This window comes from Trachymyrmex cornetzi, unplaced genomic scaffold (genome assembly GCF_001594075.2).
Source record: "Trachymyrmex cornetzi isolate Tcor2-1 unplaced genomic scaffold, Tcor1.1 scaffold579, whole genome shotgun sequence".
In the NCBI taxonomy this organism is placed as follows: Eukaryota; Metazoa; Arthropoda; class Insecta; order Hymenoptera; family Formicidae; genus Trachymyrmex; species Trachymyrmex cornetzi.
The window spans coordinates 1,181,273-1,202,716 of record NW_017299892.1 but is presented as its reverse complement, the minus strand read 5'-3'; the positions used below and the strand labels follow the sequence as shown (position 1 = coordinate 1,202,716).

The following is a 21,444-nucleotide window of genomic DNA, read 5'->3' as shown; positions in this document are numbered from 1 at the left end:
TTCAAAAACTATTGTAACCTCGACATTTTTGTATTAGACTTTTCGATTCAAAATTATCTCAAGAATACGTTCTTAAGAGGAAATGCGGTAATTGTAAGACACCCTGCAATGTGCTGCCTGGTTATATAAAATATAAATATTTGAAATAAATGAAACGAGATAGTCGATACTCTCGAATGTCTCGAGATAAAATTCGGGAATCTTGAGAAGCGAAAATATGGACCCATCGAGACGAGAAAATTGTATCAATCATTTGTTTTTATCAAGTATAAATCTCGATATCGAGTTTCTTGTCTCATCTCGCTCGATTGCATCATTTTAGCTTACTGACTTCTTTATTTGTTGAGCATATTCCATTATCATTCAGATATTTATCTGCAGCATAGCGAAAGATATCGTGTATATTATCAGAAATTATTTATCGTGAGTAATAAAGACAAAGAAGAAAAAAACAATACTATCACTGAATTATTAATAATCTTCGCTATTTCTAAAAGTTCCAAAAAGGATCATGTAAATAAACGCGAAGTAATTGATAACATTATCGCATATTAATAAAATGAAACGTTACGTAATGTTAATTGATTAATTAGTGAAGTTAATTGTTAGCGCAATAATGCATAATAAAGTTAAAAATAAAAAGTACTCTTATTTCATATATGTACCAATATATCTTGTGAACTTGAGTCATATTGCTCGTATAAATTTATTACTTTGATGATATTTTTATATGATAATATTTATTATATATATAAATTATATATAAATATTATTTCCTTGGATCGCATATAACTTTTGGATAAATTTAACATTTAATTTCCGCATAATTTTATTTTATTTATTTTCTTTATTTGTCTGTTTTCTCTGCCACTTGCGCACGTTATCATCGATCTATCGACTATATTTGTCCGTTAATCAATTATCAAAAAAATCAAGTGTTCAGATAAATAACCGGTTATAAGAAAATTATTAAAACCAGTAAGTAAATAAGTTAATTTCTAATAAATTGAATACCATATTTTTGATATCTTTAAATTACATTGTTTTTACTAAAACTTTAAAACGTTTCTCAAAAATTTTCGTAGAATTTCTTCTCTTGAAACACGCATGTATAGGAATGTCTTTCGTTCTTGTGTTTACCTGTTCTTCGACAAAATCTCCAACTGAGCGAAAAAGTTGGGAGAAAAGATTACAGGACAAAAGAAGATGAAATGGCATTTTGCCTCAGTCTGTTCACTCTCGATGTAGCTTACCAGGGTGCTAACGGTTCATTATGTTTATGTGCACAATGATATACGTTCATTTCTATGTTTTAACTTTTAACTGCGAGAAAATATACAGTAATTGATGCAATAATAATTAAAATCGATCGTGTATGTATGCACGTGTATTATTTCATTCGTTTATGTACTTAAAATAGCACTAACTGATTTATTTTACCGAAATAGGAAGTAGCAATTTTCTTTATTTATGATACTCAATATATTACAATATTCCATTGATTTTTATTTATTAATCTTTATAATATCTCTATAAATCTTTTTATTCTCATATTACTCTAATTCTACTATCGAACAAATTGGTTCACGTAGCATTCTTATCACGATTCTTGGTATCATTAATATATTTCTAGTTAATTCTACACTGAAAAAAAAGATATCAACAAGATTATTTTAATTGAAAATAATTTTGTCAATTTATATAACACTTTTAATGAAACATTTCTTACATCATGGTTTTATTTTAATAAAATTTTACTTGTTTTCAGTAATATTGTTGTTCAATTAACAAGATTATTTTCAATTAAAATAATGCTGTTGTAACATTTGTTCAGTGTATCATCAGGTAAATTTGATTGAAGTTTTACTGATTTTTCGATCTTTTCTATATTCCAGAAATTCACTTTGATCATTACGGTACTCTTTACATATGTACGTATACCTTATTTGAAAGCGTCAGTTCAATTCATTGCATTTACGACATGTGCATTCTACGGTAACGTTATTGCGTTCTAACGTTAACGATAACGGCGCAATATTCTCGAATGCTCAACGACGACAGACTATACATATTAATACGTATCTACAGTATCCCGCCATCGCAAAAGTGGAGTGTCTATTGTCTCAATATCTTATTGAAAGTAACGTAATATCTCTTAAGGGGCTGTTATACTGGGTTTTAACATGCGGGCAGATGAACCTTTCACGTTGTATCTAGCGTGTACGCACCCGTATGCCAAACGTAACATCGTTGATGGCTCCGAGAAGAAGATTATGAATCATCGTTGATTTTGGATGGATCGCAAGTAGATTCTAATCTCTACTAACATCCTCTAGCAATTAGGTTCAAATTAATTTCGACAAATATGCCAACATTCATAGGTCAACATTAAGAATTGTATCTATATTATTATTATTCAACAAGTTTTTCCTATATAAAATATCTTATGAAAACTTCGAAATGTAGCATGTTAATTTCATTAAATTACTTCTATTTTCATATTTTTTGAAAAATTATGCGTAAAAAATTATAGCTTTATCGAATTTATTTGAATATATTTATTTTTTTTCCTCTTTTTTTTTTATTATTGCTCCAACACGAGTTCAATGTAATCAGTAAATCAACGAAAAAATGTGTGAACAAATACAGCTATCATTTACCTACTGATTCATCTGACCTGGGTAGTCTCTAGTTTCTGACCAGTTTTACCTAACCAGGATTTTTGAACACAGTTACCGAATAGTTCCCGTCCACTAAATTCAAAATAGCAAAAAAGATCAGTTTCTGACCAGTTTTTCTCTGATATTTTTCTACACTTGGAAAACGTTTTAAATAGATGCACAAATATATATTAGGAGTGATTACAAAAGTCGGTTAATTTCACAAAAATTTTCAAAAATTTTTATCCATACTCGATGACTCTTTTGATGCAACTTAATTTTTGAATCTTATACTTGTCTGTATTTCGGGAACGATAATAAACATCGATATTTTAGATGCATAACCTTGTAGAAAAGGTAGAACCTTCGCATCTTTTATCAAAGAACATCGCTCCTGTTTCGGATCAGTCAAGCGTCGTGACTTCGTGTCACTTCTTACGAAGCGCTCTCCCTCTTTGTCATCGTTCGTCGTCTTAGCAAACGAAAATGGTAAGAAAAAGGAAAGAAACATGAAAAGGCTAAAGAAAGAAGAAAGAGAGGCAGAAATGGTAAGATGAAAGGAGACAAGTCGCGACGTTGCCGCGCCATGGTCTGAGATCCGAGAAATTCTGCAAAAACCTTCGGCCATCTGATGCAAGCCATCGCATTCCTCTTTTTCCTTCTTTTAGACGATTTTACATTATTTCAAATCATTCTTATTGCCGACGATAGATAAAAGACGCTTCCAAATAGGATAGATATACAATATTTATATATGTATACATAATTTATTATTATGTCATAATAACTAACTCAAAACGAACTTTTGAGGTCTAGAAAAGATAAAAGAGAATTAATTTGGACTCAACTGAATTTACCTGATTGGGTTGATCTATAAAATGTATCAAATTCGTGTGTATAGGAGAGAATTGAGATAAAACAGGTTTTTTTTGTTAAAGATATCAAATTATCGTCGTCACGATTTATATTCCTATCATGATTTATGTCACGTGACCTCTCGAATCTAACAGCAAAAAGTTTTTCTTGTCTAACTGACTGGTCTTTAGCTACATTCTAAATTGACCCTTTGTGCAATGATAACCTCGCACAGCAAGCGACATCATATTGCCTGCCTTCATGTTATCGAAGTCGATTTCATTGTTATTTCGCGATAAGGCTATTTCAGCGTACAATTCTTTCCCATTTCGTAGTCATAAGGCTCGCATGATAAATCTTTTCGCGAAGTAACATAAACATGACACACGTCAGTCAAGAAATAAAGAAATAGTTTTTTTTTTCAAGACTCGACGATAACTAAACATTTTCTTATTTTTATCGTGAGATTAATACACTGAAAAAAGCAAGGCCAAGCAATCTTAACGATAGTTATTTATAACACTCATCGATTTCTCAATAATTATATAATTAGCGTCAGCGGAAAAAAACAGCTTGCCGAAATTAAATCGTTTTAATTTTCACACTTTTCACATTTTCGTAATATTTTCTCCATGATATCCGAACTACAATTATTATTTTCTTTTTAATACAAAGGAATGTAATTAAAAAATTTTTTTGATACAAATTGGATATCAAATCGGATACTAGCTCGAAGTAATAAATTTAATAAAAGCGTAATGTAAATTTTTCTCTATCCTTTATACATTTTCTAGATATTTTTTCTACATTATATACAATGTAAAAAATAAAATGTTAACTTTAAAGATTGTTAATTTTAACATTTTTGCATGTCTCACAAAGTCCACTATACGACTGTAAGTTAAAATCAACATTTAATTTTTTACAGTGCAATTACATATAATCACAAATATTTAAAAATAAAAAGGGAAAAGGTGCTTTTATTTTTAGACTCTCGATGGAACAAAGTACGCGATACGGAGACCTTCCAAATTCTCAACGAGAGTTCACTAAATCATAAAACCACCAGCGCGATATACTCTGCTCCAAAAAAAAAAGGTCTCTTTCACACTGTAATATTTGCGGAATGAATCGTGGCTTCGTGCGACGTTGGTGCAACGACATACGAGAAGCCGCATAAATAAGCTCTAGCTCTAATCGGAGCACTCAAGTTGAAACTACCCGGCCGCCAGTCGGCCGAGGAATTTCGCTCTTTATGATCCATTCATAAAGCCGGAGTCGAACGGGCGCGAAGATAAACGCGTCATCGACACGGCTCCGAAACGGTTCGTCAATGACACATAGCCGTCGCGTCGACACGACTATGAGAGATCACGATCGATCCCGGTTAATCGGACGATCGCGGTTACTTAAGGCGCTACAAAAATTGTATTTCTCTCTACGCACCTGTCTCGCCGCTAGCTGGTGTCCCGTGGATTTATCGCTGATAACTTCCAGCCGGTGGTACGGTCGCACACGGGAAACACCATGCAAAAACGCGACGCAAAGCGGGAATCACGTGTACGACGACGGTGAGGCGCACGCACATCGGCAGCACTAACGCAACGACGCGGTGTACACCGTGTACAGTGTACCAGCCCGGTGTATACACAATATACAGATTACAGGAGTGTTATGGCCGCGTTCCTGACGTTCATGAATGAAACTAAGCGCGCTACTAACTTGGCGTCGTAATTTCGGCCGGCAGCCAACGGCTTGCGAATGATCGTACGTATCGCGGCGTCACGTGACTCGGCGAGCTCCGCCGAGCTTCGGCAGGTTCCGCCAAGCCTCGGCAAATGGCCGCCACCGTCGCGCCGGCGCGGTCGTTACGAGCACGTAGATACATGAACCGCGTAAAAATTAAACGCGAACAGATCCCTGCCATCTATTATTAAAAGCATAAATTTCTTTATGATATTTGAATAATGTAATTAGACTGAAGCTTCGTGAATTTATTTTGGATCGGAAATGTATTTGGTATTTATAGCACTCTTTTATGCAGACGTCGGTAAACTAATCAATTGGAGCACCGAGATATTAAAGATAATAATAAGTTTGCTATTCTAAATGTCTTGAGATACTTGTGATTATTAGAAATCAAGGAGATTGACAAGTGTCTATTAAAGATTGATAATTATATAAAAATCCATGTGTCTATTAAAATTCAACTGATTAATTCGTAACAAAATATTAAGTTTATGATGTAATTATTCTAAGCAGGCATATATATGTATATTTATATGATATAAATTTGATTTTTTTATTCAAAATTTGCACTCTTATTTTTATCATTTGCGTTTAATGATCTATGCACGAATAATAACAGAGAAAAATGTAATTTTATTATATTATAATGTATATAATACGAAAATATATGTATGTAAAATATATATAATATTTTTTGCAACGTTATGTATGCTTATATATGAAAAGCACCTGTAATATAATAATAATAATTTAAATTATCTGATATATTATATGTAATTGAGTTTTTGGATATTTGTATAGATCACAAAATTTACATCGACAGTCGATAAAGTCAATTGAAAACTCTTCAGTTATTTTTTAGCCTCATTAATAATTACAAAAATGCTGTGCTATTATAGATCGACTTATAATAGCATCGAAAAAAACTACAGAAAATTAGAAAATATTAACAATGGCCGGTTGATCTTCATGAAAATTAATAAATATAGATGGCATGAACTTAAAGGAGTATTATGTATCTCTCTCTCTCTCTCTCTCTCTCTCTCTCTCTCTCTCTCTCTCTCTCTCTCTCTCTCTCTCACGAGCCTTCAGTAGAAAGAAGGGAATTTGCCTTGTAGCCATCTTGAAAGATAAACTGTTCTTTTTAGATAACTTCTTACACTATTAAATGCGCGCGGGCACTTTCCTCTTTTTTTTTCCATGTTAAAGAAAAAAAATGGAAAGATAAATAAAACAAACAGTTCAGTTTAAAAAAAACAGGTCTAAAGGTGCCTTTATATGGGAGCATCAAGCGTTTTTCTTATACTTGTACTTGTAGTATAAAAAAAAACATATTATAATTTAGTCTAAATTATAGAATAAGTTTTTTCTTATATCTTTATTATCTTTTATACTTTTCTCTTATATGACATATATTTTGAGATAATTGTTTAAGATGTGAAAGGTAGCTCAGCGAAATTTAAACTGGAGTATAAAGCGAATAGTACTAAATTATAGTATAAGTGTTTTATTGTTTTATTATTATTTTTAATGGATTTTTAATGGACGTTCTCATTTTTTTAAAAGTACGCATAAAACAATTTTTTGCTAAACGGTTAAAGCAATAAAATCAAGATTAACGACAAAGCAGGTAATTCAGACTCGTGCGCAATAAATTTCTACGCTTAATAATACTCTTATGAAATGGCACCTTAATATGAGATACACTATATATATATAGAAAGTGAGAGAAAGAGAGAAAAAAGAAAGAGGAAGAGAACAGAATAATGCCTCTCAAGATGGCAAAAGGCTTCATATTTTTAGAACACATGCTCCATTTTTTAAGTCCATGATACGTCAACCAATTTTAGCTATGCAAGACATGAAATTTAACATGATATAATACAAACAGTTTGAATAATTATGAAAAATATTATATAACATAAAAAATAAATGAGAAAATATAAGAAATAATACTTTTTCGTAGTTCAAATAATATTATACATATTTATATTTAGGAGCCAATTCTGTAACTCTTAACGATACTCGTTGATGTCGTTACACAAATATTATGTAGAGTAATAAAGCTACGCAATGACATCAACGGCTATCGTTAAGAGTTACAGAATCGGCTCCTTAATCGAATCTAAAATTTAACGATTCAAAAATATTTGAGTTAAATGATATAACATTGCATGATATATAATTATTATATCAATGTTGTATAAAATATATATATATATGCATATACCTTGCGCGATATCAAAATCCTTGTGGCTGAGAGGATTTTGTATATTGTCGGACGACACGAGTACGACTCGTTGGATCAACGTACATACGTATAATGACTATTGTGAGGCTTGATGAGCCACGACGAACATCCTCAATGCAAAAGACGTCCGGAGTGGTTCCTCGTGCTCGAAATTTGCTCTCAAACCGTCGCAACAGCGAGAAACACAATTCAGGTGCAGACCGTCACGACGCCTTCCAACAGTTCCATTACTGAAACAACTGAATCTCATCGAGGCGCCAAATTGCGATTTTCAAAACGGTCAGAAAAAGCGAACCAATCACAGGCCTGATCCGTTTGAACCGCACTTTCCATACTCGATGCGAGGCGAGTGTAGTACGTTTAATCTTCGCACAAAGAAAAATATCAATTGCAGAGCATAAAAGATTTAGTACGCGTGCAAGAAAAGATTGTTAAAAGTATTTCTGTGATTTGTTGCCTTACTTATCTTCTTAGGGCGACTGTTAACAATGCCGATTACGACCCAGTTCCACAATTCACGGTTAACTCTTAACCGAGGTTCAATTTATTCATTGTCTCTTTCCAATTTTAGAATTGGAAAGAGATGGGAAACAAATTGAACCTCGGTTAAGAGTTAACCGTGAGTTGTAAAACCTAATTCTGCTGATTGAGTTAATCGTCGATTAAGTTAATTAGCGTTGGTAATAGTCGCCCTTAATTTCGTAAATAAACACGCAAATGTAATACGATACACCAAATTTGTAGACTTTTTACCGACAGAGTAAACTCTAATCCACCAATCAGAAGACGAGTTCTTGATAAGATGGTGTTGTATATAGAACTGTATTGAAAAAGGCGGGCTTCGATCAGCTGCGACAGCATGCAACAGGCAGACCTCAGGCCTCAGACGTGTGGTGATAGTTCGTGTATGTTTGTTTGTTGCTTTGGAAATTTTCTCAATGTGATTATTTGATTATTAATATTTATCTGATATACGTCGAAGAAATATCACTTCGTTCGCTATCTTCGAAATGGAAAATACTTTGCAAAATACCGGAGCTTTCCGTCCACCTAAGGCGGTCAACAAAAGAAATCCAAATCAAGAGGCCAGTGCCTCGGGGTATGATGATTTTGATGCTTGTTTTTGTACGATTTTATCGCAGTTTTTCTTATAAATTTTTAATATTTCAGGGAAAATGCATTGGGAAAATTGCTCGAAATCAAGGAAGATATCAGAATCGATTCTGTATATGGATTTCGTCGAGTCACCGACTCGAGAGAGAGGATAGGATTTTTGCTTAATATGCACGCGGTAAGGAAGATTGAAAGAAATGATGGCATAATTTCTTTTACATAATTAATATACAAGATTCTGTCTTTGTGTAGACGGAGATTGTAGAGGATGATAAACATATGTTGAGTGGTGTGGATTATTACTTTATCGAGGAAGATTCTACCAGGTTTAAAGTGTCATTGCCATTTTCACCATATTTTTACATTTTATGTCGTAAAGATACATTTGTGGAAGTGTCGACATTTTTATTTAAGAAGTACACAGGAATTTTGACGAAAATTGAGACTATTTATAAAGAAGATCTTGACTTGGTAAAATGTGTTTTTAATCTATTAATTAGATACTAATATGTTTTTACACACACAATTGATTCAGTGTCTCTTTTCTTTTTTATTATTTTTTCCATTTATTTATCTTTTTGTTTTCTTATTACAGCCTAATCACTTGATTGGTTTAAAACAAAAATATTTGAAGCTTTCCTTTGCAAATATTATTGATTTAACAAAAGTTAAACGCGACATTATGCGCTTTGTTAGAGTTAACAAAGAGCGAGAGAAAAGTAATACTTATTACACAAACATGCTAGCGACTACTTTACAACCAAACGAACAACAAGACAGTGGTAAACAAATTTTGGATCATATGGATAATATTCTTGATATTAGGTAATTGTGTACATTTCTTTTTTAATTTTTTCTTTTTCTTTATTTATTTCTTTATTACTTAATTTCTCTCTTTAGCACTACTTCTTGATTTATACTGATATTGCATATATTGAAATATGATTGTTTAGGGAACATGACGTACCTCATCATGTCCGAGTATCTATTGATGCTAATATCTTCTGTGGAATTTGGTACTCTGTAAAAAGCAAAGGAAATGAACCACCTATAATCACGCGAAAGGAGGATATGATTGAACCTCCTGAACCCATCGTATTAGCATATGATATTGAAACTACAAAGCTGCCATTGAAGTTTCCAGATGCCAGTATCGATCAGATTATGATGATATCATATATGATAGATGGGCAGGTAATGTATCTTGTTTTACAAAATAAATGATACTCTCTCTTATCATTTAACTTTTCAAATTATTAGATAAATAATTTCTGTTCTATTTTTTAAAGAGAGTTTATTACATTTTTTCTTAGGGATACTTAATAACGAATAGAGAATTAATCTCTGCGGACATACAAGATTTTGAGTATACACCAAAACCGGAATTTGAAGGTCCCTTTACAATATTCAATGAGCCTAATGAGAAAGCAGCTTTAACAAAATTTTTTGACCATATTAATGAAATAAGACCGCATATATTTGTAACGTACAACGGTGATTTTTTCGACTGGCCATTTGTTGAAGCTCGAGCTGCTATGCATAACATGGATATGAAAGAGAAAATTGGCTTCTATAAAAATCGTGAAGGTGTTTACGTTAGTAGAGCTGCTATGCATATGGATTGTTTATGGTAAATATTTTGTGATATTTAATAAAGTATTGCAAATATGTTCTTATCACAAAACATTTTTAGTTGGGTGAGACGTGATTCTTATCTCCCAGTGGGTTCTCAGAATTTAAAAGCTGTCGCTAAAGCTAAGTTGAGATATGATCCAGTAGAACTTGATCCAGAAGATATGTGCAGATTAGCATCGGAAGAACCTGAAATACTTGCAAACTATTCTGTCTCTGATGCTGTGGCAACATTTTATCTCTATCAAAAATATATTCATCCCTTCATATTTGCGTTATGCACTATTATTCCTATGGAACCTGATGAAGTAAGAAAAATATTTTATATTATGTACATTAATTGATATACTTTTCTTTAAACGATCTTCATTTTGATTTTATTTGCCTTATGTTTAGGTACTCAGAAAAGGATCTGGTACACTTTGTGAATCACTTCTTATGGTACAAGCTTTTCAAGCTAATATTATATTTCCTAATAAACAAGAAACTGAATTAAATAAATTGACAAAAGATGGCCATTTACTGGACCAAGAAACCTATGTAGGTGGACATGTAGAAGCCTTGGAATCTGGTGTTTTTAGAGCTGACATTCCTTGCCGTTTTAAAATTGTGCCTAGCGCTGTAGACGAATTAATTGGTGGTGTAGAAAAAGCCTTAAAACACACAATACAAGAAGAGGAAAAAGTACCAATCGACATGGTTACGAATTTTGATGAAATAGTAAATGAAATTAAAGGAAAATTGAAGGAACTCAAAAATCAACCTTTGAGATTAGAAAATCCCGTAATTTATCACTTAGACGTAGGCGCTATGTATCCCAATATAATTTTAACTAACAGATTGCAACCTTCCGCGATAGTAAATGAAACGGATTGTGCAGTGTGTGATTATAACAAACCTGACGCTCTATGCCAAAGAAAGATGAAATGGATGTGGCGAGGCGAATATTGTAAGTTTGAGTACAAAATACTACCTCGAGTTATAATTATTAAATTTATTTTTATTTGAGATTTGTATTCTACTTATTAATGTTCGTGATTAATAATTTTTAGTGGCTGCAAGTTTGGGTGAATATCAAAGGGTAAAACAACAATTAGAAACTGAAAGATTTCCACCACAATTTCCTGGTGGATCTAAGAGAGCTTTCCACGAATTGACCATAAAGGACCAAGCTACATATCAAAAAACCAGGCTTACTGATTACTGTAAAAAAGCGTATAAGAAGGCGAAAATTACCAAAATGGAAGAGAGAACGCAAACGATTTGTCAGAAGGAGAATTCGTTTTATGTTGACACTGTGAGAGCATTTAGAGATAGAAGATATGAATATAAAGCATTAACTAAAGTTGCTAAGCGGCAAGTAGCAGCAGCAATTGCAAAAGGAGATGCGGCTGATATAAAGTCTGCCAAAAATAGGGAAGTTTTATACGATTCTCTTCAGCTTGCTCATAAATGTATTCTCAATTCTTTCTATGGTTACGTTATGAGAAGAGGGTAAGTATTAAAATGGAACATACAATGTTAAGTAACCATTAGAATAATATTAAGGCTCAATATTCAAATTGATGATTTTTTATAGTCTTATCTTTTTTATTATTTATTTTAAAATTATATTACAGAGCACGATGGCATAGCATGGAAATGGGTGGCATCGTATGTTACACAGGAGCCCATATTATCATGAAAGCTAGAGAAATTATAGAACAGATTGGTCGACCATTGGAATTAGATACTGATGGTATATGGTGCATATTACCTGCGTCTTTTCCAGATTCTATCATAGTTCATACTACTCATGAAAAGAAATCGAAATTTACGGTCTCGTATCCAAATGCAGTCCTTAATTTTATGGTGAAGGTATGTATAAATAAACAAAAAGTATGTTTTTTTCTTTTGGTTACTATATTTTTTTATTTTACACAGGATCAATTTACTAATGAAGTATATCATGAGCTTGTGGATAAAGATAATTTAACGTACGAAATCAAAAGTGAAAATTCTATATTTTTTGAAGTTGATGGACCGTATCTAGCAATGGTGTTACCTGCTGCAAAAGAAGAAGGAAAGAAATTAAAGAAACGATACGCAGTTTTTAATTTCGACGGTTCTCTAGCCGAACTAAAAGGATTTGAAATAAAAAGAAGGGGTGAATTGCAACTGATAAAAATTTTTCAAGCTTCTGTTTTTGAATCCTTCTTAAAAGGAAATACATTAGAAGAATGTTACGCTTCAGTCGCGAAGGACGCAGATTATTGGCTGGATTTACTGTACAGTAAATGTGCGAATATGCCTGATTCCGAACTGTTCGAACTTATATCCGAAAACAAATCCATGTCGCGTAAATTGGAAGAATATGGTGCACAGAAGTCCACGTCGATTTCTACGGCTAAAAGATTAGCCGAATTCTTAGGCGATGAGATGGTTAAAGATGCAGGTTTAGCTTGTAGATATGTTATAGCAAATAAACCGCAAAGCGCACCAGTTACTGAGCGCGCGATACCGTTGGCTATTTTTCAATCAGAACCGGCTGTGCGAAGGCATTACTTGAAAAAGTGGTTGAAGGATCCTACTTTGTGCAGTGAGGATATAAGAGATATTTTAGATTGGAACTATTACATTGAACGAATCGGGAGCGCTATTCAAAAAATAATCACTATACCAGCGGCGATGCAAGGCTTACCGAATCCAGTTCCACGAGTGCAGCATCCACCATGGTTACATAAGAAAGTCATGGAGAAAAGTTCATCCCATCGTCAAAAAAAGATCACAGATATATTTTCTGTAGTAGATAAAGACACTTTTCATACGAACAGTGCCGAAGAGCCCCGTGATATTGAAGACCTCGCAGGACCGTCCACTAGTTTCACGACCCCAATGTCAGTTGTTAACAAGAGGAAAAGACAGCATTCAGATGAAGATGAGACAATCAAAGCGAAAAGTTGGAAAGAAGCACTGGGTTCACCTCCTCCCATGGGAAAAACGAAAGAAGAGAGGCTTAAATGGTTAGAGTTTCATAAGAAAAAATGGACCTTCCAGGCTAAACAAAGAAATCAGCATCAGAAAAAGAGAAGTAAAACTAATGAAACCGACGGAATTGGCTGGGGAGTCATACGAAATACAAATACATCTACCATGACTGGCTTTTTAAGACGCGCTCAAAGGAAATTGTTGGAAACTCCGTGGGAAATCATCCAGCTATCGGAAACCGGTGAACCCGGGATGTTTCGATTGTGGATACTGGTCGACACACAACTGCATCAAGTACGTCTCGTAGTACCCCGCATATTTTACGTAAACACCCGCAAAGCAAGACCCGATCCAGGACCTAACGAGCTCTGGAAGAAAAGTTTCAGATCTTTACCACGCTCTCGTCCAATATACAACTTGTATCAATATTCTCTACCAGAATCTCTATTTCAAGAGCATAGTCGGGAGCTCCTGGAAGACTTAAATAAACCAGAAATTGAAGGGATCTACGAGACGCAAATGTCATTGGAATTTCGGGCCATATTGCAGTTGGGATGCGTGTGCATAGTCGATCCGCGTGTTATGCGTAAAGTAGCAGATGGTGCCGATACCTTTACTCTAGATCAATTGGAATACAAGAGTATCGCTTTTCATCCTTATCTCAAGCGAAATGAATCGATCAACTACATATTTCTCTATCATCATTGGAGTTCAAACCGTCAAAGAGCACTATGGGGCTTATTCTTAAGCGCCAGCAGAAGGGCTCACATATTCATCTTAGATTCAGTCGCTTCTAATCAACTACCGAACATGAATACATTATACACGAACGAACGTAAAGCAACATTGGAAAAAAATGGCGAAGACAGTATAAGCGAATTGCCTGAAATTATGCAGTTTATGATACAAGCTGAAACAAACTTTCAATATGTGTGTCGTACATTGCAAGCAGCCTTAACAACATATAAGAACGAAAAGCACGGTGCTACAATTATTATTAATCAAACTGCTCTCGACAAGACTGTGTTAACTACCGAAATGCCACTTCTCAACGATTTCCCTCTTGTCAGCACGCACGTGCGAGACGTTGAGAATCTGTACAGCACATTAGAATGGCAGAAGATCGGCGCGAAAATGATGATCAGTCACTACCTGAAGAGTCAACAGATTGTCGAATTAATTGCAGAACAATGCCGATACTTCCACGCACCTATTGGCAACATACCCGCGGATACTTCACTCTTTGGCGCCGATTTATTCTACGCTAGAAATTTGTACAGGAATAATTTTGTCCTATGGTGTTCGCCTACGGAGAAACCCGATTTAGGTGGTAGCGAAAATGACGATAACAGGCTACTGACAGACTTTGAGGAGAGTTCGAGCTGCGCTGCGAACAACCCAGGCACATATTCTAGTGTTTGCGTCCAGTTGGAAGTAGATTATTTAGCGGTCAGTGCACTGCTGCAATATAATCATATTCACGATATAGATGGAACTAGCACATTTGTAGCGTTTCACAATCAACAGCGTCCATCCGTCCAGGTCAGTTTTATACATCTCTTAAAAATTATTTAAAATGTTTCAAAAAATACACTCCTCTAAATTAATTAACAGTACTTTTTAAAAATTCATTTGCAATAATTTCTCTAAATTGACTATATTGTATATATATATATATATAACTGTATAAATTATATTAAATTATTCAATAGGATATGGCAATGGGCAGTGATGCTGCAACAGTTATTCCCAGCTACGACGAAATCACTTTATGCAATCCGTCGTTTAAAATATTGCGAAACATGGTAAACACATGGTTGCTTGATGTATCTCTATATAAAAATACATTCGCGGATTATCAATTGATCCATTTCTATCGGTACGCTATTATTATTCGTATTGTTATTAATTATATACTTAATTATATATTACTCCGTTATATAAACACGCATGTACATATTTATATGATTCCAGGTGGCTGAGGTCTTCAAACGCTTTGCTTTATGATCCTGCTCTACGCCGCACTTTACATACTTATATGAAAAAGTTATATATACAATTAATAGCACAATTCAAAACGTTAGGTTGTATTATAGTTTTTGCAAACTTTAATAAGATTATTGTATGCACAAAGAAAAGATCTGTGAGCGATGCTTTAGGCTATATAGAGTTTGTTGTTCAAACCATACAAAACAAAGAGCTGTTTCACAGTATTGATATTTCTTGTGAACAATGTTGGGAATACCTAGTATGGCTTGACTTGGTATGATTCATCAATTATTTGATTCATGAAATGTTTAGTATAACATTTTGATTACATATTTGATTTTCTCATCAGCACAATCATGCTGGTATTAAAGGACAGTCACCTAAAGATGATACGGGAGATGATGAGAATACTGAAAATGATGACGATGACATGGTAAAAAATAAGCATATTTATAGACATTTGTAGAAATTGCATTGATAATGCTTTGACGATATTTTTCTACTTATTGAATTATTTTTATTTAGCTTCTAATCATGAATTGGAGTTTGATGGAATGCCTGCCTACAGAAGCAGGATGTCAAGCAAGTTTTAATGCTGTAATAGCAGGATATATACGTGCAGTATATCAGTGTATGATCGAGAATGAAACTAATAACACTATAAGGCCCAGAAGAAGACAAAGCCAAAGCCAATCATTTATAGCACCACTTGGTTTAGGTGCATTGGAAAATACAGCCGAGTTTGCAAAAAAATTGATATCAGGAGAAATATCTCAAAGATTATTCAAGTACATATTTATCTCTTTTACAGTCTCTAAAATTAATATGAAGCTTTATATAAAGAATTGAGATAAATTTAATATTTGATATTTTGTGCTTGGAAAAATCGATAGTTTGAGAAAGGCATATTTATTATTTACAGAATAACTCAAAAGATACATCGGAACCTGACGGAAAAGACATTAACTCTCGAGGAATATCCTAATTTGAATATGAATGGAAAAGAAAGTATAAAAATCAATCCTGCACTTGAATTAATCAAAGCAGTATGCAAGGTAACGTTACTTTATAAACATTTCAACAATATTTGAATTGTTCGAGATATTAAAGATTACCTGTGAAATTTTCAGGTTTTATCTCTGGATAAAGAGATGGAACATGAGGTTTACAACTTAAAAACAAATCTTTTACGATTAATTGGAGTCGGCAGTTATAGCGATAATGTTGAGTGGAAGGAACCGTGTATTTCTCTTGTTTTACCACAAGTTATATGCAAACTATGCAATCGCACGAGAGATATTGATCTTTGTAAAGATGAATATTTCACCAATGAAAATAACAAGTACGTTAAATATGAAAATAATGTAATATTTAGACAAAGGTATGCACTAAAGGTGTATTATTATTATTATTATAGGTTCACGTGGAAATGTCCTAACTGTGATGCATCTTACGACAATACAGAAATAGAATTTTCACTAATTGACAAATTGAATCGTAAAAGTATGGCTTACGTATTACAAGATCTACAATGCCGAAAGTGTAAGGAAATCAAACGAGACAACATGAACTTGTTATGTTCTTGCTCAGGCGAATATGATAATTTAATTTCACGAGATGAAGTCACAAGCTATGTAAATATATGTAAATCTATAGCCACGAAATGTAAAATGACTATTTTAGCAGAGATAGTAGATAACACGAAACTTTTTATAAGTTAGTAACTAAATCAGGGTTTTCTCCCTTTATGATAATTTATCACTAAATTTATTGATTTGTTTTGTTTTAGACTGTTTAGGTTAAAAAAACTAGATTATAATTTACAGCTATATATATTTTTAAGATGACTTACTTAATATTTAATAGTTCAACAATACATGAATGTCCTATTGATACATATCGATACATGTTCAGTTTTTAATACCCGTATCCACAGGTGGATCTGAAATAAGGTACAATATACATTAAATTATTTTGCTATATGTTTGCTTGCATGTAGGCAAAATTGTAATAACTTTTCAATTTAAAACAGACATCTGAAAGACTGATATTTGTTTTATAAGTAACTTACCAACAAATTTAAATTGAGGAAATTGAGTCATATCTACTCCTGAACCACCACCATATTGCGTGTTAAGTTTTTCTAATTCAGAATCTCGTTCTCTTGTGATATCCGGACTGGGATCAACTAATTTCCCACCTCTTTAAATAAAAGAAAAATTTTTATAGCATTTAATATTCTTTAAACATCTTATCTTGACATAATATAAAAATACATTATAGTTCAATATTTAATGAATCTGATTTATTAGTTACATCTAATTATTTATATTTTGCAGCTATGTAAAATATTTTTTAAACTTTTAATTTTATTTTTAATTAGAGACAAATATATTTTCTTTTTCAAATTATTATTCTAATTAATACTGTTATCTTTTCTAAACAGAACAATACAACAATGAACAAATATAAATAAGAAACATAGGCAGTTCTTTTAGTTTCTTTTACACTAAAAATTTAATTATATTCTTTTTCTGTTCGAAGTATAAATAATATTTTTTGCAAAAATATTTCCCCCAAAATATTTAAAAAAATTGAAAAGTATACTTACACGCTTTTTGATTTATATTCCCGAAGTTTGTCAACGAAGAGCTGCTGTATGGGATCACTTGCTTTCTGCAAAGCAGGAACGTTGGTGCTGATGTTGCGTTTAATAGCTTTCTGCACATTAATGAGACGTGACCTCAACATGATTGCCTAAAAAGTAAGTCACGCTCAATTTTGGGGAAGAATTCTGTATCTATGTTTTTGTCATCAACAAGTAACTTCTTTTTTGCACAACAAGCGTGAATTATCCAAATAACCTCTCAATTACACATCGAGATCACAAATTCTAAATTATAATTTTTTTATATATTGTTGAATTTTGTTAGAATGAAAATTAATCGTCTTTTAGACGTCTCTTACGTAATAAAATGCAATAACATTTGTTGGTTAGACCCATTCGGAATAGGTTAAAACGATTCGAATATACATTCATCCATTCATAAATGGATAAACAGCAATACATTTAAAATATATTACACATTACGCGTGTACGTTAATAAATAGTTAATGTATTTACTTATATGTTTAGCACGTTACACACAAATCGAAATTTTCTTCCCAAGATAATCACTAACACCATCTGATCCAGTCTGATCGAAGTCGCCCTAATGATTTCAATGTTGCCACTTTCATGAATAAATGAATTGACAGCACTAGGTCTGTTCGCGTTGCTTAAATTCCCCAAATATTTTTGCACTTAAAATGAGACAGATACATATTTTGCTTCAAAAAGAGAGAAAGCGAAGATATCGAGTGCCAAAAGTGCAAGCAACACGAACAGACCTATTGCGATGCGATGCGGCAAACGGGGAAGATGGTGCAGACAGGATTTCCGGCGGTGGAGACGGTAGAGGAGCCATCATAGTGGTGGAGTGACTCGAGTAGTGGTCAGGTCGGTCGTACCGAGCTGCCGAGTGACTTGACGTCGAATTGAATCGATGTGTGACAAATTTAACCGAGCATCAGCATGACGGACGTAGACGTAGTGGTGCTGGACGACCCTGTCCAGAAGGAGGAAGTAGCGGCGCACTTCCAGGCACCGGCGATCCAGCACAATCCGGACGGCTGGGGTCCCTGCGAACTGCCGGATCAGTTTAAGGACATTCCTTACCAGCCATTTTCGAAAGGCGACAGATTGGGCAAGGTGAGTGTTGTGAGACTTATTCGAACTTTATTTTCGTCCCATAAATCGCGCTTACCTATCGGTTTGCTATTTTCCATAGATCTCCGACTGGACCACTCCTGCTTTCCAGGACAAAAAGTTCCCAAGTACGTATTTCGCTTTGCCGACTGCTCACGTGCGCTTAACCTCAAAGATCAGGAGACTCTGATCCCGGGGACTCGGCTGGAAGCCTTGTTGGCATTTTTGTGTCACATATGTCGTTATCGTCGTTAAATGAAGACGACAGTTTTTATTTGAGTTAATCTTAAGACTGGAGCAAGGTTTGACAGATGTATATGTGTCAAATGTTGGATATATTAGATAAAATTCTAATTAATATACATAGAACTATTTTGTTAAACTTTATCTAGATAAATAATTTTTTGTCTCGTAGAAATGACATATTTTGATATAACAATTGATTATCTTTTTTTCTTTAATTTGTATGTTGAGCAAAATTCTATCAAATGGAATAGATTACTTAGCATTATTATTAATAATTTTTTGTATCATTCATCTTTTCTCTTTTTCTCTCCAAAGTTCTCTCTTTGGAGCGAAAAGAGGAAAGATAAATGATATAAAAAGTATAATTGAACAGATTTTAGATCTAATATAATTTATTATAAACTAGATTATATATAAAAGATATATAACGACTATATTGAAAAATTTATTAATGTAGTTTGTTTTTTATATTACGTACGCAAAATTAATTTATTGATACATTATAATTATATATGTATGAAATTTATGTCTAATTATTTTTGTAGACAAATATACATCGCAGTTTGGTTCAGGCAGTCAATATGCCTACTATCATGATGAAGATGAAACCACCTTCCACTTGGTGGATACTACCCGTGTGCAGAAGCCGCCGTATCAACGTGGCCGCTTTCGTCACAATCAGCGTAACTTGCGTGGTCGCGGTGGTCAGCGTGGTGGATTGAGCCAGATGCAGCAGCTAGGGAAGCTCAAATTGCGAGAACGGGAGCGTAAGGGACAAGCAAAGCGTTGGGGTAGACAGCAAGGTCTGCGCAATCATAAGAATCAGCCGCCTATCAAGATCCGAGATGCTTCTGTAACAGTGCGACCTGACTGGATAACTATCGAAGAAATGGACTTTCCCCGATTGGCTAAGCTCTCGTTGCCTGGCGTGAAAGATGGCGAAGATATATCATGTTGCGGCTCGCTTGAATATTATGACAAAACGTACGATCGCGTGAATGTCAAGAGCGAGAAGCCACTACAGAGAATTGATCGTATTTTCCACACGGTCACAACTACCGATGATCCAATAGTTCGAAAATTGTCGAAAACTGAGGGCAATGTATATGCTACTGATGCAATCTTGGCTACTATCATGTGCTGTACACGTAGCAATTATTCGTGGGACATCGTCATTGAAAAGATTGGTGACAAGCTGTTCTTTGATAAACGAGATAACACCGAATTTGATCTTTTGACCGTAAACGAGACTAGTGTCGAGCCGCCACAGGACGACGGCAATTCACTGAATTCACCCAGAAATTTGGCCCTTGAGGCGACTTTCATCAATCACAATTTCTCACAGCAGGTGCTCAAGTCAAATGAATCACGATACAAGTTTGAGGAAGGTAACCCATTCATTGCAGAGGAAGAAGAGAGCGATGTAGCCAGTGTGGCTTATCGTTATCGTAAGTGGGATCTTAACAATGGCATAGTCCTTGTCGCCCGATGCGAGCACGATGCTGTGATGCAAGGTCCAAACAATGAAAACCAATTCCTGACGATCAAGGCATTAAACGAATGGGATTCAAAGCTAGCTAATGGAGTCGAGTGGCGTCAGAAGCTAGACACGCAACGTGGCGCGGTTTTGGCTAACGAATTGCGCAATAACGCCTGTAAACTCGCCAAATGGACGGTTCAGGCGTTACTAGCCGGTTCGGATCAGCTGAAATTTGGATACGTATCACGCGCCATAGTGCGAGACTCGAGTAAACACGTTATTCTCGGTACTCAACAGTACAAACCGAATGAATTTGCGACGCAAATTAATTTGAACATGGACAACGCGTGGGGCATCCTAAGATGTATCATCGACATTTGCATGAAGCAGAAGGATGGCAAATATTTGATAATGAAGGATCCAAATAAGCCTATGATTCGATTATATGATATTCCTGATAATACCTTTGAAAGCGAGGGCGAGGAAGATGAGGATGATGATGAGCCTGTTAATGATGCGTTTCAAAGTTAACAGCCTCCATTAATTACGCTTACGCCCACCATTGATCGGTAATAGATTGCTTTTAAGAAAATTTTTGTGGAAACAAGAGTATTATAAAGAAAATAAATGAGAAGATTTCAATACAATATTTGATTTATGGAATTTTATTACTCAAATACTTTTTGATATAATTAATTAATAGAAATTCAGATACTTTGATTAATAGATATATATATGAAATCTAGGAATATGT

General features: G+C 34.1%; 4 protein-coding genes across 6 annotated transcripts in view; 2 read left to right on the top strand and 2 right to left on the bottom strand.

The window, feature by feature from the left end:
- Positions 1-7,729, bottom strand: part of pnt (ETS transcription factor pointed) — a 116,809-nt gene extending 109,080 nt beyond the window's left edge. For 2 of the 3 annotated variants that reach the window (XM_018515599.1, XM_018515603.1), the window contains exon 1: positions 4,962-5,215. The gene's annotated coding sequence lies outside the window, so the exon portion shown is untranslated. Of the gene's footprint in view, positions 1-4,961; positions 5,216-7,494 lie in introns of those variants that run through there. The other variant, XM_018515600.1, reaches the window with a different exon arrangement.
- A 675-nt stretch (positions 7,730-8,404) lies between these two features.
- DNApol-epsilon255 (DNA polymerase epsilon catalytic subunit 1) lies at positions 8,405-16,956 on the top strand. Its single transcript, XM_018515486.1, has 18 exons — positions 8,405-8,614; positions 8,686-8,806; positions 8,881-9,099; positions 9,224-9,453; positions 9,582-9,822; positions 9,942-10,258; positions 10,322-10,568; positions 10,657-11,209; positions 11,313-11,754; positions 11,880-12,117; positions 12,184-14,769; positions 14,940-15,106; positions 15,202-15,490; positions 15,566-15,649; positions 15,742-16,004; positions 16,139-16,271; positions 16,347-16,558; positions 16,634-16,956. The coding sequence occupies exons 1-18, from the start codon at positions 8,526-8,528 to the stop codon at positions 16,935-16,937; spliced, it is 6,735 nt and encodes a 2,244-aa protein (XP_018370988.1). The 5' UTR covers positions 8,405-8,525; the 3' UTR covers positions 16,938-16,956.
- Positions 16,957-17,029: 73 nt separating this feature from the next.
- On the bottom strand, positions 17,030-18,435 carry LOC108766301 (ATP synthase-coupling factor 6, mitochondrial). The gene is made up of 4 exons (XM_018515494.1): positions 18,341-18,435; positions 17,828-17,973; positions 17,288-17,418; positions 17,030-17,158 (listed from the first exon to the last, which is right to left on the bottom strand). The coding sequence occupies exons 2-4, from the start codon at positions 17,965-17,967 to the stop codon at positions 17,127-17,129; spliced, it is 303 nt and encodes a 100-aa protein (XP_018370996.1). The 5' UTR covers positions 17,968-17,973; positions 18,341-18,435; the 3' UTR covers positions 17,030-17,126.
- A 240-nt stretch (positions 18,436-18,675) lies between these two features.
- On the top strand, positions 18,676-21,343 carry eIF3d1 (eukaryotic translation initiation factor 3 subunit d1). The gene is made up of 3 exons (XM_018515490.1): positions 18,676-18,967; positions 19,047-19,092; positions 19,756-21,343. Exons 1-3 carry the CDS (start codon positions 18,791-18,793, stop codon positions 21,219-21,221), a joined length of 1,689 nt encoding a protein of 562 aa, XP_018370992.1. The 5' UTR covers positions 18,676-18,790; the 3' UTR covers positions 21,222-21,343.
- The last annotated feature ends 101 nt before the right edge of the window (positions 21,344-21,444 follow it).

Excerpts from the sequence above, each read along its gene's own strand:
- DNApol-epsilon255 (XM_018515486.1), top strand. The coding sequence starts at position 8,526 with ATGGAAAATACTTTGCAAAATACCGGAGCTTTCCGTCCACCTAAGGCG. Across the intron at positions 11,210-11,312 it reads GATGTGGCGAGGCGAATATT|TGGCTGCAAGTTTGGGTGAA; the intron begins GTAAGTTTGAGT and ends AATAATTTTTAG. Across the intron at positions 15,491-15,565 it reads ACCTAGTATGGCTTGACTTG|CACAATCATGCTGGTATTAA; the intron begins GTATGATTCATC and ends TTTTCTCATCAG.
- LOC108766301 (XM_018515494.1), bottom strand. The coding sequence starts at position 17,967 with ATGTTGAGGTCACGTCTCATTAATGTGCAGAAAGCTATTAAACGCAAC. Across the intron at positions 17,419-17,827 it reads GAATATAAATCAAAAAGCGT|AGGTGGGAAATTAGTTGATC; the intron begins GTAAGTATACTT and ends TTTTATTTAAAG. Across the intron at positions 17,159-17,287 it reads TCCTCAATTTAAATTTGTTG|ATCCACCTGTGGATACGGGT; the intron begins GTAAGTTACTTA and ends ACCTTATTTCAG.
- eIF3d1 (XM_018515490.1), top strand. The coding sequence starts at position 18,791 with ATGACGGACGTAGACGTAGTGGTGCTGGACGACCCTGTCCAGAAGGAG. Across the intron at positions 18,968-19,046 it reads AAGGCGACAGATTGGGCAAG|ATCTCCGACTGGACCACTCC; the intron begins GTGAGTGTTGTG and ends TATTTTCCATAG. Across the intron at positions 19,093-19,755 it reads CCAGGACAAAAAGTTCCCAA|ACAAATATACATCGCAGTTT; the intron begins GTACGTATTTCG and ends TTATTTTTGTAG.